Genomic DNA, 13824 nt, shown 5'->3' on the forward strand with positions numbered 1-13824 from the left:
TCAGCTTGGCATACATCGCAACACGCTGCCGTGATTTTTATTGTGTCCTACTCAAGGTCAGGAATAAACCAGAAAGCTGGGCTGAACCCCAACCCACCATGTACAACGTCTTCCTCAGGACTTAGCCCTGCCTTGGAGAGCAGAGAGCAACACTACTGAGAGTGCAGGAGCTCCTTGTGAATCTCTGCATGAATTCTCCACTCCTGCAGCCATCACTTCAAAATAAAAACTGCTTTCAGGACTGGAGAGTATGTGGTTATACCTAAAAAAACACCATCACGAAGCACTAATGAATATTTTTCCTTCTAACTCCATGTTTCCTAAAAAAGTCGTGGGAGGGCAGGAAATGCACCTGTAATATGAGATGGCTGGGAAAGGATTAGCTGCTTCCCTGTGCTGATTTTCAGGCACATGCGTGTGTGCGTGTATACTTTATGATTTATTAAAGCTCCCAAAGGAGTTTTTCTGAAAGCTGGTTTCTTTTGGCTGTCCAATACAAAGACGGCCTTAAGGTCTCTGGAAGAATTTATGATGTCAGAAGATGCGATATCAAAAGCAGGGAGATATTCAATGCTGAGCATGGGAACAGTGGAGGGATTTTTCATAGATGGTTCAAAATACAGCGTGCGTTTGTATAGCTCTAGTAACTGATTTTGTGCTGTTTTTTAAGGAATAACAAGAATATTATTCCTAGAGATATGGGTGTATCAGGGATGGTTAAAAATTATGTAAATTATTAAAGTAGTCAGAAAGCTGTGAAAATTCCAACATCATTCAACAAGAATGATAAGGTTAAGGGGGAGGGGAAGTTTACCTTTAAACTACTGTAATTTCAATTAAAAAAAACACATTAATTTTGGATTCTCTTTGTTGTGTTTGTTAACTAAATAGGATTAAAGAGTTTTACTATACAAATGAATAAAGTCTAGAGTTGTTATCACAAGAAATTTTTAATATGGTTTGTGACAAGCAATATCAAAGTTATCAACTCTCAAGCTTCATGTTCTGAAACCAGACAACTCTCAGCAACAAAAAAAGTTGTGCACTGATAAACATAGGAGGCATATTGTATTTTTTAATTAAATATGAAAACATGAGCTGTGTACATTATATTTTTCCCTAGAAAACACAGCAATTTCAAAAGTTTATCATAAAATATTTTCATGAAATGAGTGAACCAGCAAACACATGCACTTGTGTGCCTTCCCCCCTCCCAAGATAAACGTGATAAAAGAGACATACGCAAATGTAAAAGTTAACAGAACAAGTGGCATTTGGTTGTTGTTTGGTTCTTTTTGGAAAGGATGGAATGTAACATTGTGCTTGACCTTCTATGTCACAACAAAAATATTTGGTGTGATATTTTAACATGTTCTTTTTAAGTTTCAATCTGGTGGAGAAAAATACCTTTTCCTATAATAAAATATGTCTGTTCTTTTTAAAACGTAACTTTTTTTGCACAAAATAATTTTGTAAACTGTCATTTCAAGGGCAAGGTAGGCGGTGCCATATCAATGTCCCCCCCGCCCCCCCACTTAAAAATGTGATCTGTTATCTGAAGCAAAACAGGGAAACACAAAAAAGAGCGGAGCAGAGGCTGCTTTGCAAAGAGAAAGAAGGGCGTGTCGGACGGGGGAGAGGGGAAGGGAGCGTGTGGTGGGACAGAAAAAAGTTAAAGGTCACTTTCGCCGTAGAGCGCCGTGGAGAAGGACATGTAGTCCAGCGCACCGGGTACAGCATCACGGCCATTGTAGGGTGCCATTCGAGCAATGCAGTATTCAGCCTGATCAGGAGGCAGCTCCCGCCGTAATTCATCCACAGTGATGTAGTTCTGCAGGGAGGACAAACGATAAGGCGATGGTTACTTTTCAACAAACTGACCTTCCTCGCAGGGACAGTCACCCCCTGTCCCCCCAGGGCAGCAGACAACAGACAGGGACAGGACCCAACAACCTAGACTAGCACTGTACACCCACACAGGGAGCTCTCTGGGAGGAAACACAGTCACTCTCCCTACTACTTGTCCATGAAAATGTTTTTACAACGGAAAGAAAGGGTTTTTTTTGTAGGAGGGGTGCTGGCACACCTAAAGAAAAGACCTGGAGGTAAATAAGGTGAATTATTAGTGTAAGACTGTGCCTTCCTGTAACAGTGGAGGTCCTGCTGAAAGCAAATGGGAGGAAGAAGAAATTTCATTTGGCTCCTGTGCCTCACCAGCAGGAGGTAACAGCCGCTTGTGCTGCTTGGGAGGTGCCATTCCCACTCTCCTGAGGAAGGACAGGAGCCATCCCCACTAGCTCTGGTCGGTGGCAGCCATGCAGGCAGCAGACAAGCAAACACTTTGTATTGCTTCCACAGTTCCCCCAGGAATCCTTGCCGTTCACAGCAGACATTTTTAATAAGCAAGCAAAACTTCTTATGTAAATTCAGCTTCTGGAGACTCGCTGAGCTGAAGTACCTTGGCTTCTCTCCATGCAGTAGGTAACAGTAGCTGCCTGTTTGCTAACCAGCATGTTGTCTTGAGCTGACTGACTCACGGGCATTTCCAGTCATCTAAATAATGGTTCAGGTTTCACACCTCTCTCTCTCCTGTGACTTTTTATTCTTTCCCCTCTCCCCCCCCCCTCCGTCTTTCAGTTTAATGATTGGAGTGAATAAGAGGTATTTTTCTTCACAATGAAATACTGTCTGATTCATGCTATAGTCACTAGAGCGTCTTTAACACTGACAAGTATATTTAATGTACTGTACAGCGTAAACGAGTTAATAAGCAATACTGTATCCAAAAGTACCTATTTATTCAGTGATTAGCTTGTCTGAATAATGTGGAATTTTCAGGCCTTGAAAGACAATAGGATTGGCTTCAGTCAGGCAGATGCCTAAAGGATGGATATAATGGATTTCTACATTACAGATTTGTCCTGGTTTGAGGTAAAACAGAACCAACTTCCTGTTCAGTAATTTTATTTCTTAGCTAGGCCTCTTCCAACTCTCTGAAATTAACAGCATGTTGTGTTGAAAACAGTTCGTTCTCAGAGTGGTAAGACCAATGTTTACAGCTTGTGCCAAGGAATGGCACACAGAGAGGCTCTTGTTTATACTTATTGCTATAATAACCAAGGTCAGCTAATTTTGTTATTTGCCCTGTTGGAGGGTCGGAAAAGCGTAGAGGGGTCCCACCTATGGGGAGGAGCGGACAGGACAGGTGACCAAAAATTGATGAACAGGGATATTCCATCCCATTTGCCCCATGCTCAGTATAAAAGCTGACGGATTAAAGGGTCAAGTCTCTTCCTTCAATGGCTGACATCCAAGGAGGACCCTGTCTGTTCATCTGCCTTTGATCCCGATCTGTGTGTTCCTGACTCCATCTGTGGAATCCAGTTCCCACCTGTCGCTGAGTCCAGTCTGGGACTTCCCCAGTGCCTGATGGTGATGTCATCCTGGGAGCTTAATACGGTTTTGTATATACTGTATCTATTTAATTATTTTCCTTTTTATCTTAATATTTCATTAAAGTAGTTTACTTTCTTCTAAACTTGTGAATCTCTTTATCTCTCCTCCTCCTCTCCGTGTACGAGAGGCTGGGCGGGGGGGCATCTGTCGCTGGCCATTGGCCAATTTGGCCAAAACCATGATAAGATTATGAAAAGTTTATTAGTGAAACATGGAAACCAGTACTGGATTTACGGGTGACTTATTACAATCTGAGAAATGGTATCCCACATTTCAAGTGAGATGAATAAAATCATTAGCAAATATAGAGATATATTAATATTACATGTGCATATTATTTATTCAATTACATAAAAGATTAATGGGGATTGTTATATAAGAAAAATAAGATTACATAATTTATCAGCTGATGATGCAAATTTAGAAAATTAATGCTTTTAGTATCATCCTGTGAGTTTTTCTACTTTCGACTAATTTCTATGATTAAAAGATGCTCCTCTTGCAGGTACAGCATATCCTCAATGAAAATCTACTCTTGATTGTATAACTACTGAAAGTGACACACGTATATCTGAGAAAGATCATCTCAAGTTTACAGCTGTCAGTAATTAAGTTTTTCAAGACTAATCAAGAACCATCTGTTGAATTTGTTCATATGTTTTAAAATAACAAATCACGACCAAGCTCTTAATTAAATTTTTAAAGCGAGAGTGGGCAGCATAGTTCTGACTGACAGCTGAACAGGACTTTCAAGCGCCTTGGCAGGCTGCTTATTAACCCACACTTTAGCCTTGCACTCCTCCAGCGCTGCACAGTGTTCCTGTGAAAACACCCTCTGTGCTAGAGAGTGCTTCCCTCGACACTTTCTCTCAGAGACAAGAGAAAAAGGAAAGCAGGGGCCGTGCAGATGCAGTAAAGGAAGGTGTGGAGCCTCACCTTATCTCCAGCCAGGATCTTAAAGGAAGCCATAACCTGGTCAGCGGTATCTGTATCTGCTGTTTCCCGGGACATGAAGTCGATGAAGGCCTGGAACGTCACTACACCCAAACGGTTAGGGTCAACGATGCTCATAATGCGGGCAAACTCTGCCTCTCCCTGGAGAACAAGAGAGTCACGTAAGCCTGGACGTTTGGGCAGCAGTGCTATAAAAGTGAGGAGAAACTGTCCACCAGCACATCTCACAGCTAGAAAAACAAAGCCAAATAGAAACCACTTCTGTTTGGTTTATTTTTTTTTTAAATCAGGATATTCTTTTTTAGCTCACTGTTATGTACAAATGCTTCCCACTCATTTGTCCTTTGGAATAAAATATTCTCAGCTCTGCCCTAGGATAACATCCAGCTGCATCTAGCTCTAGGACAATGCTCCTATCAGGGAACAATATCACACTGACTCCAGGGGAAGACGCAAATTTCTCTGTAACACATGTCGTGCTAGATGTCTGTAGAAATATTTGAATATCTGCATTCCTCAAATCCTTTACTTTCATTTACTAAATGAGAACTTTTACAGTTCTTTTCAGCTGCCAGAACAGAAACCACCAGAAGAAATATCTTTGGGGTCTTTAATAGTATCTGGTTCATCTTAACCAGACAGGCTTTGGAAAGAAGGACTTACATACCTGGAGTGGCCCAGGGAAGTAGCCTTTACAGGGAAGATCCTACAGAGAAGCTTGTTACAGAAGCCAAAACCTTGTAGTATAGTTTTCTGCAATTTTTTTTGCATATAAACAGAAAAGCAACTATTCTCATCTCCAGGACTCCTTCCTCCCCAGGCAAGGTGGAGGGGAGGGCAGAGCTGAGTCTTCTCCTAGGAACAGGCTCTTCTAAAACATCTAGAACAGTATACCTTCAAGAGTGATTAAGGTATCTAATCAACTGTTACTGTGGCTTGGCACGCTACACTAAAGAGTCTGTATTTACACTGGGCTGATGAGTACGATGAATAACACTGCTTTGCCTGACATCAGGAGCGAAGATGCTGGGAGTACAGCTGAATATTTTAGCACTATGCTCTTCTCCTGCCCTTTGATGAGCATCAGCCTTTGCTGAAGCTCTTCCTATTAGTTATCGTGCTTCTCCAGATGCCACATGTTACTGTTCCTACTCTGGTGAAGTAAAAGCTACAGGGAGGATGACTGGAACTTGAACTTACATGTACAGGAAAAGAGATGTGAAATAAATGGTAGGAATAAAGGAGCAGTGTTTGAGTGTATTCAGATCAGGTGATGTATAATTCCAGATGAGTTCAACTGATACTTAGGGCTGGGGAGGTTGTGTGTGCTGTGCAGAGCGCAGGTACCGGTAAGAGGAAATTTACTGTTTCTTCCACTTGTAGCTAAACAGTTTGATAAATATAATTCTTATTTGAAATACACAGGAATTAGACAATAATTTCCAACTAACAAAGACTAATACTAGATTTAACATCCATTGCTGATAATTCTGGAAAATGAGGTTGTATTTACCTTGATTCACTACACATTCTCCCTTCATTTTTGAAGGTGCCTACAAGAATCACTTTGAACAGGAGTGATAGAGGGCTCTACATTACCATATTGTAACCCATGGAGATAAGGCAGGCTCGGAAATCTTCACAATCCATCATACCAGTCTTCTTCTACAGGGAATGATGCAAAGATGGAAAAAGCCAAGGGAGAAAAGGGAGACCAGTCCAGGGAAGAATGAACCCACAGGAGACATTACAAAGCATGAGTTTCAGGGGGGATGAGATGGAAGGAAGGATTTACAGGACAACAAAAAACAATAGAGGAAGGGTAGTTTGTGAAACCATGAGGAAGCAAAGGTGGTTTTGGACATGGAACAGTTTCCACACAAGGAACATATTGATGATGGAAAAAAGGAATGAAGAGACGAAGCAAGACAGATTGAGAGATGGACAAGAAAAGGAGTGTTAAGTGACACAGAAGTAAATGGAATAGTTTGAAGATATAAAAGGAATTCTCCCAAGACAAACAATTAGGGAATTAAGAAGGCATAGATACCAAAGTACATTTAAAGAGGAAGTAGTATAGAAAAGTGATATATATATATATATAGTCAAACACAAGAACAGCAATGACAGATGGATTAAGACAAACAAGAAAAGAAAGGAAAAAACTGTTATTTTTTCACAGTTTAACATCTGTCTGTGTTCACCACTAGCATTCTGTACCTGTGCATCGTTTCCAATATCGTAACCCAAGCTGATGAGACAGGCTTTGAATTCCTCAGGGCCAAGTGTGCCGGAGTGGTCCTGGTTATGCGGTGTGCCAGGCAGCAGGACATGCAGTGCCAGTGGGGTGATGGTGTGGGGCAGAAGGAAGGGAGACATAGAGGAGATCAAAGGGAGGTGGAAGGACAACGAACAGGTGCACCATGCAATGGGTGAGGAGAGAGGGAGAGGAAGAATGACATGCAGACAGAAAGACAGGGAAGAAAAATAAAAAGTGCACAACATTAGATATCACAATGACATTTCAGGATGTGCTAAAAATGCTCTTGGAACAGTTCCTTCTCAGAGAGCTCGTCACATCTTGAGAGCATTTGATTGACAAAAACAGTTGATGCTCAGAAGCCTCAAGATCTCCATCTCCCAAGGGAATTACTTGCATCACTGCTTGTTATCCATAGTGCCAGAAGCCCTGTGTTTCACTAGTAAACCGGAGTGCAGGTAAGCAGGCAGAGGCAGTGGGAAGCATTACCTTAATCTTCCAGTCAAAAGTCCCACTAAAGGAGTAGGTGAGGGCAGGTGTGTTTGGCAACACACCCAAGGAAGCTTAGCTGTCAGGGCATCCCAGGAACAGACAAGGAAAAACAGCTGAAGCTCAGGGGAGCAGTGTTATGGCTGTATTTTTACCTGCACATGAGGTGGAGCTTTGACAGGTAAAGCTATTTCAAGTGCTCAGCTCTGCAAACAGCACTGCTGTACAGCTCAGCACAACACGGCTTGGCAGCTGCTTTTCCATTTGCTCATTCCCCGCTCCCCCAGTGTTTGGATGTACTCATCAAACTATACATGAGCTACCACAGGAACTGAGAATCCCCCTCCATCCTGCAGAATTTTAGCTCAGGAAAGCCCTCAAGCACTGAAGAGCCCCTGCCTGCCACCACCATCTCTGGCCAGATCAAGGATGCTATAGACAGGATGGTGGGGCCAATTCCAATTGACTTTCCTTTCTAAAAAATCAGCTTTTAAAGTCAGCATTAAGCCTTCATAAATAAAATACACTGTTGAAGATGGGAAACCCATGTTCTCTCTGCATTATCAGACTGTGGTGGAGGGAGGGGCAAGCAATATGAAGGTCAAAATATAAAATCTACAGGGCTTTATCGGTCCCTCTGCTAAGAAAAGAAGCCATGGGTTTTGTTTTTCTTAGGCTGCTAGAGGTCTGAAATAGCCAGCGTTCAGCAATCTGGAAGTGTTGCCAATCTCGGAGGGCAGGCTGCAGCCCTGTTCTCCTTTCAAACAGTATGGCTGCTGCAGCCGTGGTGGAGAGCAACACATATTTGCAGCACTGAGTTAGTATCTCTGCAGGCTGCTCAGGCATTTCCAGACAACACTGAAGGGGTCGATAATGGAGCCAGCTTCAGACTTGGGCGGCTGTCTCTGTTTCCCTGCATGACACCTTTGTGATTTGGGTTGTAGAAGGAAGAGTTGCAGACAGGCTGCCAAATTGAGGGGAGTAGAACTTCTTTTAAGGAATTCCTTTCTTATGGCACCCATTAGTGCCTTGGCATGTATTTCCACAGTAAGGCAAAGCATGCTTTACATCAAGGTTTATCTATGTCATGCAATGCCATGGTGTGTATAGATCCTCCTCTGTTTGCTCCATACAAGAGCAATACTGGTTTCTTCAGTACAGGTTTATGCGATGGTATGTCAGAGCGGAGGACAGCTGCTCCAAAGAATGTTATAAATCAAGATGATAATCTGCTCTCCGGAGAAGATGGAGTAAAAGTCTAATTTCCAAAATAAGCCTTCAAACTTTTTCATGCTTTAGCTTTATCTTAGCAGTTTCCTGTGAAGATATACTTTGCAGTCTTCACAGGAATGACTGCTCCACAGGAGTGATGTTTGTAAGAATGAAACATCTTCTATTGATCTAGTTTTACCACAGTGACTATTTGGGGTTTTTTTCGCACTGCACAGTCTACATGGAAGCTTGCAGTTTACCAAGCTGCAGTCAGAACAGACTTACCCTGTCGAAATGGTTGAAAGAAGCCCGGAACTCGTTCATTTGTTCCTGGCTGATTCCTTTGGCATCACGGGTCAGAATCTGGTTTTCCACTTCATTGATGGTTCTAGCAATTGTTGTTAGTAACTGCTCCCAGCCCACTCGGATATGCTGGAAAAAGAAGACAGGACAATTTTTAAATTAAGAAGTAGCTCTTGTGCCTCTGTGGCCAGTGTATTGGATATGCTACTTGTTGCAAATTAAATGATCCTGGTGGCCAAGGCAGGAGAAGTCTTTTTGCTCAGAAAAGCTTCCTTCTCATCTGCAGTGTGAGCCAACCAGATGTTTAAAATCTGAATTTTGACCGAAGAAAATACTGAAGAGGCCAATTCCTCATCTTAAGAAAGCCTTGGTCCTTTGCAAAGTTCCTTTGCCTTGTCAGAGAAACATATTGGAGGCCTTTAACACAAATAAGAATGAAACCTAGTGCTTCTAGGACTTGGTTGGGCAGAAAACTCTCCTTACCAAGAAAATAAATAAACCACAGTCCTTGGAAGACACTGGTGCTCCACTGCCTCTGCTGTTGCATAATGGAGAGCTGGCCAAAACCCAAAAGACAAGTTTCAAAGCCCGGCTGTGTTCTGCTGGACTCATGTTGAACTCAGATTGCTTCCAAGAAACCTCACGTTGTCAACAGAAAGCCAGATTCCGGTTTTAAAAAGCTTTTGTTGGACTTTTTTCTTTTGCCAGGCTATGGCAGCTCAAAATTACTAGCACGACCCTGGTCTTTCTAATCCGAGCTAATAGGTTGCCACAATTGGGTGGCAGGAGAAATGAGATCAGCCAATTTTTCAAGCAATAATGTTGATCTCATTCAGGTTATTTCCATTGTCTATATTTGGAAGTACTTTGGAATGGGTTGGCATAAAGTACAGCTATGAAAAAAAAAAAAAAAATTCAGCGACATGTTGTTGCATGCTTGGCCATATTGTCAAACTCTCCATTTTCCGAGAACTCCCAACATGTTGCCAGAGTTAGATGTGGCTGATGCTAACTGGCCACAGCAGATGAGGCTGGCTGATCTGCTTCCAAAACTTTTACCTCCATGGTGTAGTTGGTGTGCTTGTTGTCAAAGATAAGCGCTTCCTGGATCTGTTGGTGGTCTCCTTCCAACTGGTCAATCTTTGGTTTGTAATTCACAATGCTTTTCTCATACTGCCGCAAGTGGTTGAGCTGGTCCTCCAGGGTCCCATGCATCTCTATTGAAATGCGGCCAATCTCCTGCATTAGCAAAGCCAAAGGAGTCAGACCCCATTGGAAGGACAAACCTCAACATGCTTGATATTTATTGCAGCTATTTCATGCTCACACAGGACGATGATTCAAAAAAAATATCTCATGGAGCAGTTACTTTAAATGAACCGAGAGAGTGTCAGCAAAAATCTTAGCAGAGCCCTGAACATTTTCCAAGTGAGGTGAGTCACATGAGATGTGTCTAATACAAGGATATAAAAAAATAGAAAACTGCAGTCCATAAGCTAGTTATGTATCAAGCTAGATCTTTTTCTGATATACTGTCTGCCACTAACCGTCTTAGTCCCTTCATACAGACATATTTCTGTAATTGCTTCCTTCTTTACAGCTCCTGCCATCAGTAATAGCTTCATATCTTTCCATTTCATCAACTCCAATTACTTTAACTCAAATTTTACCTAAAGGGAGAAGATCTCCCTTAAAAACACGTCTCCTCTGCTGGTTTGATATGCTAATTGTATTTATTTTGTCATGTGTATCAAGACTATTGCTGTGAAAGCAGTTACACAAAATATGCTTCTGATGTAGGGTCTTTAGCTTGCTGCATATAAACACAACTCTACTGAAATACCAGTGTTCCCCATTTTAAATCATGTTTTTTGTCTCTGTACTAAAGAGTTGGGGGAAGAAAAGTACAAGCACTTTGGTAACCAATATCAATCTTGGGATTCTCCATATTTTGTATTAAAGTTTCTCTTGCTGTAACCTGAAGGAAGAATGACTGTGACAGTGGTCAAGAAAGACCAAGGATAAGAAGATCAGTGAAGACCACAGAGGAAAACAGACTGTTTCAAAATGAGCAAAGCACTACCTCCATCTTGGTCTGGATCCAGGGTCCGATGACATTGGCCTGTGCACCAAACTGTTTACGAAGTCGTTCATTTTGCTGCTGGCGAGCATGTTCTTCCATCAGGGCTTGATCCCTTCTGGGAACCAGTTGCCGCACCTACAGCAAAGAATAACAAAGTGTGCAGTTTATACATACAAAGGCACAGGTATAGTAAATGTAGAAATTGCCACAAGAAAGGGAGGAGTGGGTGTTTGCACTGAAAACAAGCAGTCATATGGTTTAGGACACAGTGGGAAGGCTCATAGAATGTGAATCCTATCTGCTGTAGGTTGCACACTGCAAACTCATCTCAGGCCATGGAATACCAGAAGAAACTTCCATTCACTACTGGGGTTTTTGTTGGCTCATGTTAATTGAATTGCAGGACCCTGTTCAGATCTCACTTTGGTGATCTCGTTTGGTCGTAAGAACCATCAGCACAGCTGGTATGGAGGGTAGCTGCTCTTTTAGGTTTACAGCAAGGGAAGGCTACTTGGCTGCAGAGATAAAACACCTGAAGGACTGAATGGTGAAAAAGGATACTGATACTTACTTACTTGATACTTACTTACTTACTTACTTACTTGCTTCTCAGGTCAACTGAGGACTGAAAACCTCAAACCTTTTAATTTAGCATCTTTCATTATAAAATAGCAAATAAAAGGGATCTGACACCCCTTAGGCATTTATATGAAAAATGTCTTCCACTTTCCAAGCACATGGCAATTGAGCCAAAAACAAATCACAGAAAAAAAAAAGAAAAGCTCATCAGTAGGCATGAGAGGGTAACTGAAGAGTAAATAATCCACTTCCTGGGACCCCAGTGACGGAGCAGTGGTGCCCTGCCACACTAACTTGCAAGGTTGGAAAGAACTCACATGTTCCCATTTGCCATTGATCTCGTGTGGCGTGATCGTAGTGTAAGGATTCGTTCCTGCCATGTTGACATGGTATGTCTGGACAATCTTTGAGACTTCATTGTGGATTCCCAGAATGGCCTGTCGCTCCTTGTCGGCATCTGGCAAAGTGGCTTTGAACTGTTCGTGGGCTGTGGTCAATCCCTGCAGAAGGAAGACAGCAGCAAAGGGAGGGTAAGAGCATTAGTCACTGAATAGTCTCTTCAGCAAATGTATCCCTGCAGAAGTGACTGCAAAAGCTTACATATTCCCAGGATACAAAGCAGGCTACTCTAATACTCTAATACACTTTTCAGGTTCTCTCAGCATCACTAAAGAGGCTATTCTAAGTAGTTAAATGATGTGAAGTCTTGTTTTCCCTCCGTTTCTGTCCCATGTTGACCAGTGACAGAGATCACATCCCCCAAAATGGTGGAATAATTTTGGCTCATAATTTAGGGGGAACTAGTTCCCCAACACTGCTCAGTGACTGTCTGTCAGCCCCTTTGGGAAGAAGATCTGACTACTAGCATTACTTGAAAGCAGTCATATCTCACTAGTGTAAATATGCCATGTTATTCTTCTCCTACTAGGTACGTACTAGTTTTACACCTAAGATAACTCCAGATAAATACTAAGAGCCAGATTCAGTCTGATCGGAGTAAGTTAGATCTAGGTGAAGGTCTTCCAGCCAACGGCAAACTTGCACAGGCAACAAATGCTCCTGCTGCTGAAAACCAGCTCCTTCTCCCTGAACACAACAGGCCCTTTCTGTTCCCCGTCTTGCTGCGGTGCCCAGACTGTGCTCCAAGGACCAATGGTGGGGGCACGCTTGCTGGTATTTTGTGGACAGCTGACAAGCCAGTTGGTCCTGGCTCATCTCCCACTGCTTCTACAGGCCTTTAAGGTACTTCATCGCAGAAGCCTGGAAGATCAAGACTAGGGAAGCAAACGCAGGGAAAGACACAGCAAAACAAATCAGGGACAGAGAGGCATGTGCAGGGGTAGTCGAGGGAACAGTGTGGACAGAAGAGGGAATGAAAGTAAACTGCGTGATCGACCACTCTCTTAGAATACACACACTGTAACTACTTTTTGTAAAATTGCTTCCTTACATGGTGACTCATTACTTTGCAGCTGCTGCGGGGCCACAGAGATGTAATGCAAGTCTGGGGGGCTGGGAAAGATACTGCAAACAGTCACAAAGAGATGATGGAAGTGTTTAAATCCTGTTCAGATTTGTTCTGCGTTATGAAAGACTTAATGAACCCCTTTGTCAGCAGGGAAGGGTGGAAGAAACAAGTGGCAGCTCAGTAACAGCTGATACCAGGCTAGGGCTCTTTCACTAGCCCTCTGCCCCCCTGTCTGCATAGTGTCCCCTGTTGGTGTCCCATCTGCTGCCTCACTGATGGCCACGTTGTTGTCAGCCATTCCTGCAAAGTGCTGACTTGGATCATTTTCATGAGCCCATCAAGTAGGAGAAATAGATGTCCCCACTGCAACCCGTGGAAGAGTAATTCCTGCTGTCAAAGGTGTGAAAATTACCTGCAGATACCTCAAGTTGCTTTTGTAATACCCTTTCAGATGGTAGAAAACTGAGATAGTGTCTCTGTTTTCTTGCAGGAGGCAGGAAGACTTTCACTTCAAATGGTAATTTCACTTCAAATGGTAATACACCACCAAAGTGGACGATTCTGATTTTTTTTGTGCTCAGCACTGAAACCCAGCTGGCAGCTCAATAACTCCCCTGCCCTCTTGGCACATCCTATCACATAAGACCAAATGACCTGGACATTACATGGGACAACTGACCTGCAGAACCTGTGAGCAGCACTAAGCTTTGCTCATATGAGTTAAAAAAACAACCACAATACCCTAAGAGAGTCTCTCAATTTTCAGGCTTTCATTAATAAGACACTGGAGTAAGACTGAAAAATCCACTTTCAGTTTTTTGTGTCCAGCTAGGATGGTGTGAGCATGTTTCATACCTATTCAGATCCACGTTTTTGGAGGAAATCAAGGAAAACCACTCCTTTTTGTTTCTCTTGCTAAGGTACACTCACTAGAGCAGAAGCACCAAAACATGACCTACAAATTCAGCACCACCAGGAATCCAGAAGACCCCCAACTCTCTATGCCAGCTGACTGGTGCA

At 42.6% G+C, this 13824-nt stretch overlaps 1 protein-coding gene across 3 annotated transcripts in view; it reads right to left on the bottom strand.

Moving 5' to 3' along the window:
• Positions 1–931: 931 nt before the first annotated feature.
• Positions 932–13824, bottom strand: part of ACTN1 (actinin alpha 1) — a 92292-nt gene continuing 79399 nt past the window's right edge. The window contains exons 15-22 of one of the 3 annotated variants that reach the window (XM_054198806.1): positions 11654–11836; positions 10758–10892; positions 9734–9913; positions 8657–8803; positions 6631–6711; positions 6010–6075; positions 4393–4551; positions 932–1831 (exon numbers count right to left, since the gene is read on the bottom strand). In XM_054198806.1, the coding sequence (XP_054054781.1) occupies positions 1673–1831; positions 4393–4551; positions 6010–6075; positions 6631–6711; positions 8657–8803; positions 9734–9913; positions 10758–10892; positions 11654–11836 (1110 nt within the window). In that variant the 3' untranslated portion in view covers positions 932–1672. The remainder of the gene's footprint in view (positions 1832–4392; positions 4552–6009; positions 6076–6630; positions 6712–8656; positions 8804–9733; positions 9914–10757; positions 10893–11653; positions 11837–13824) is intronic. The other 2 variants (XM_054198805.1, XM_054198804.1) reach the window with 2 other exon arrangements.

Source organism: Rissa tridactyla, chromosome 4 (assembly GCF_028500815.1).
Source record: "Rissa tridactyla isolate bRisTri1 chromosome 4, bRisTri1.patW.cur.20221130, whole genome shotgun sequence".
NCBI lineage: Eukaryota > Metazoa > Chordata > Aves > Charadriiformes > Laridae > Rissa > Rissa tridactyla.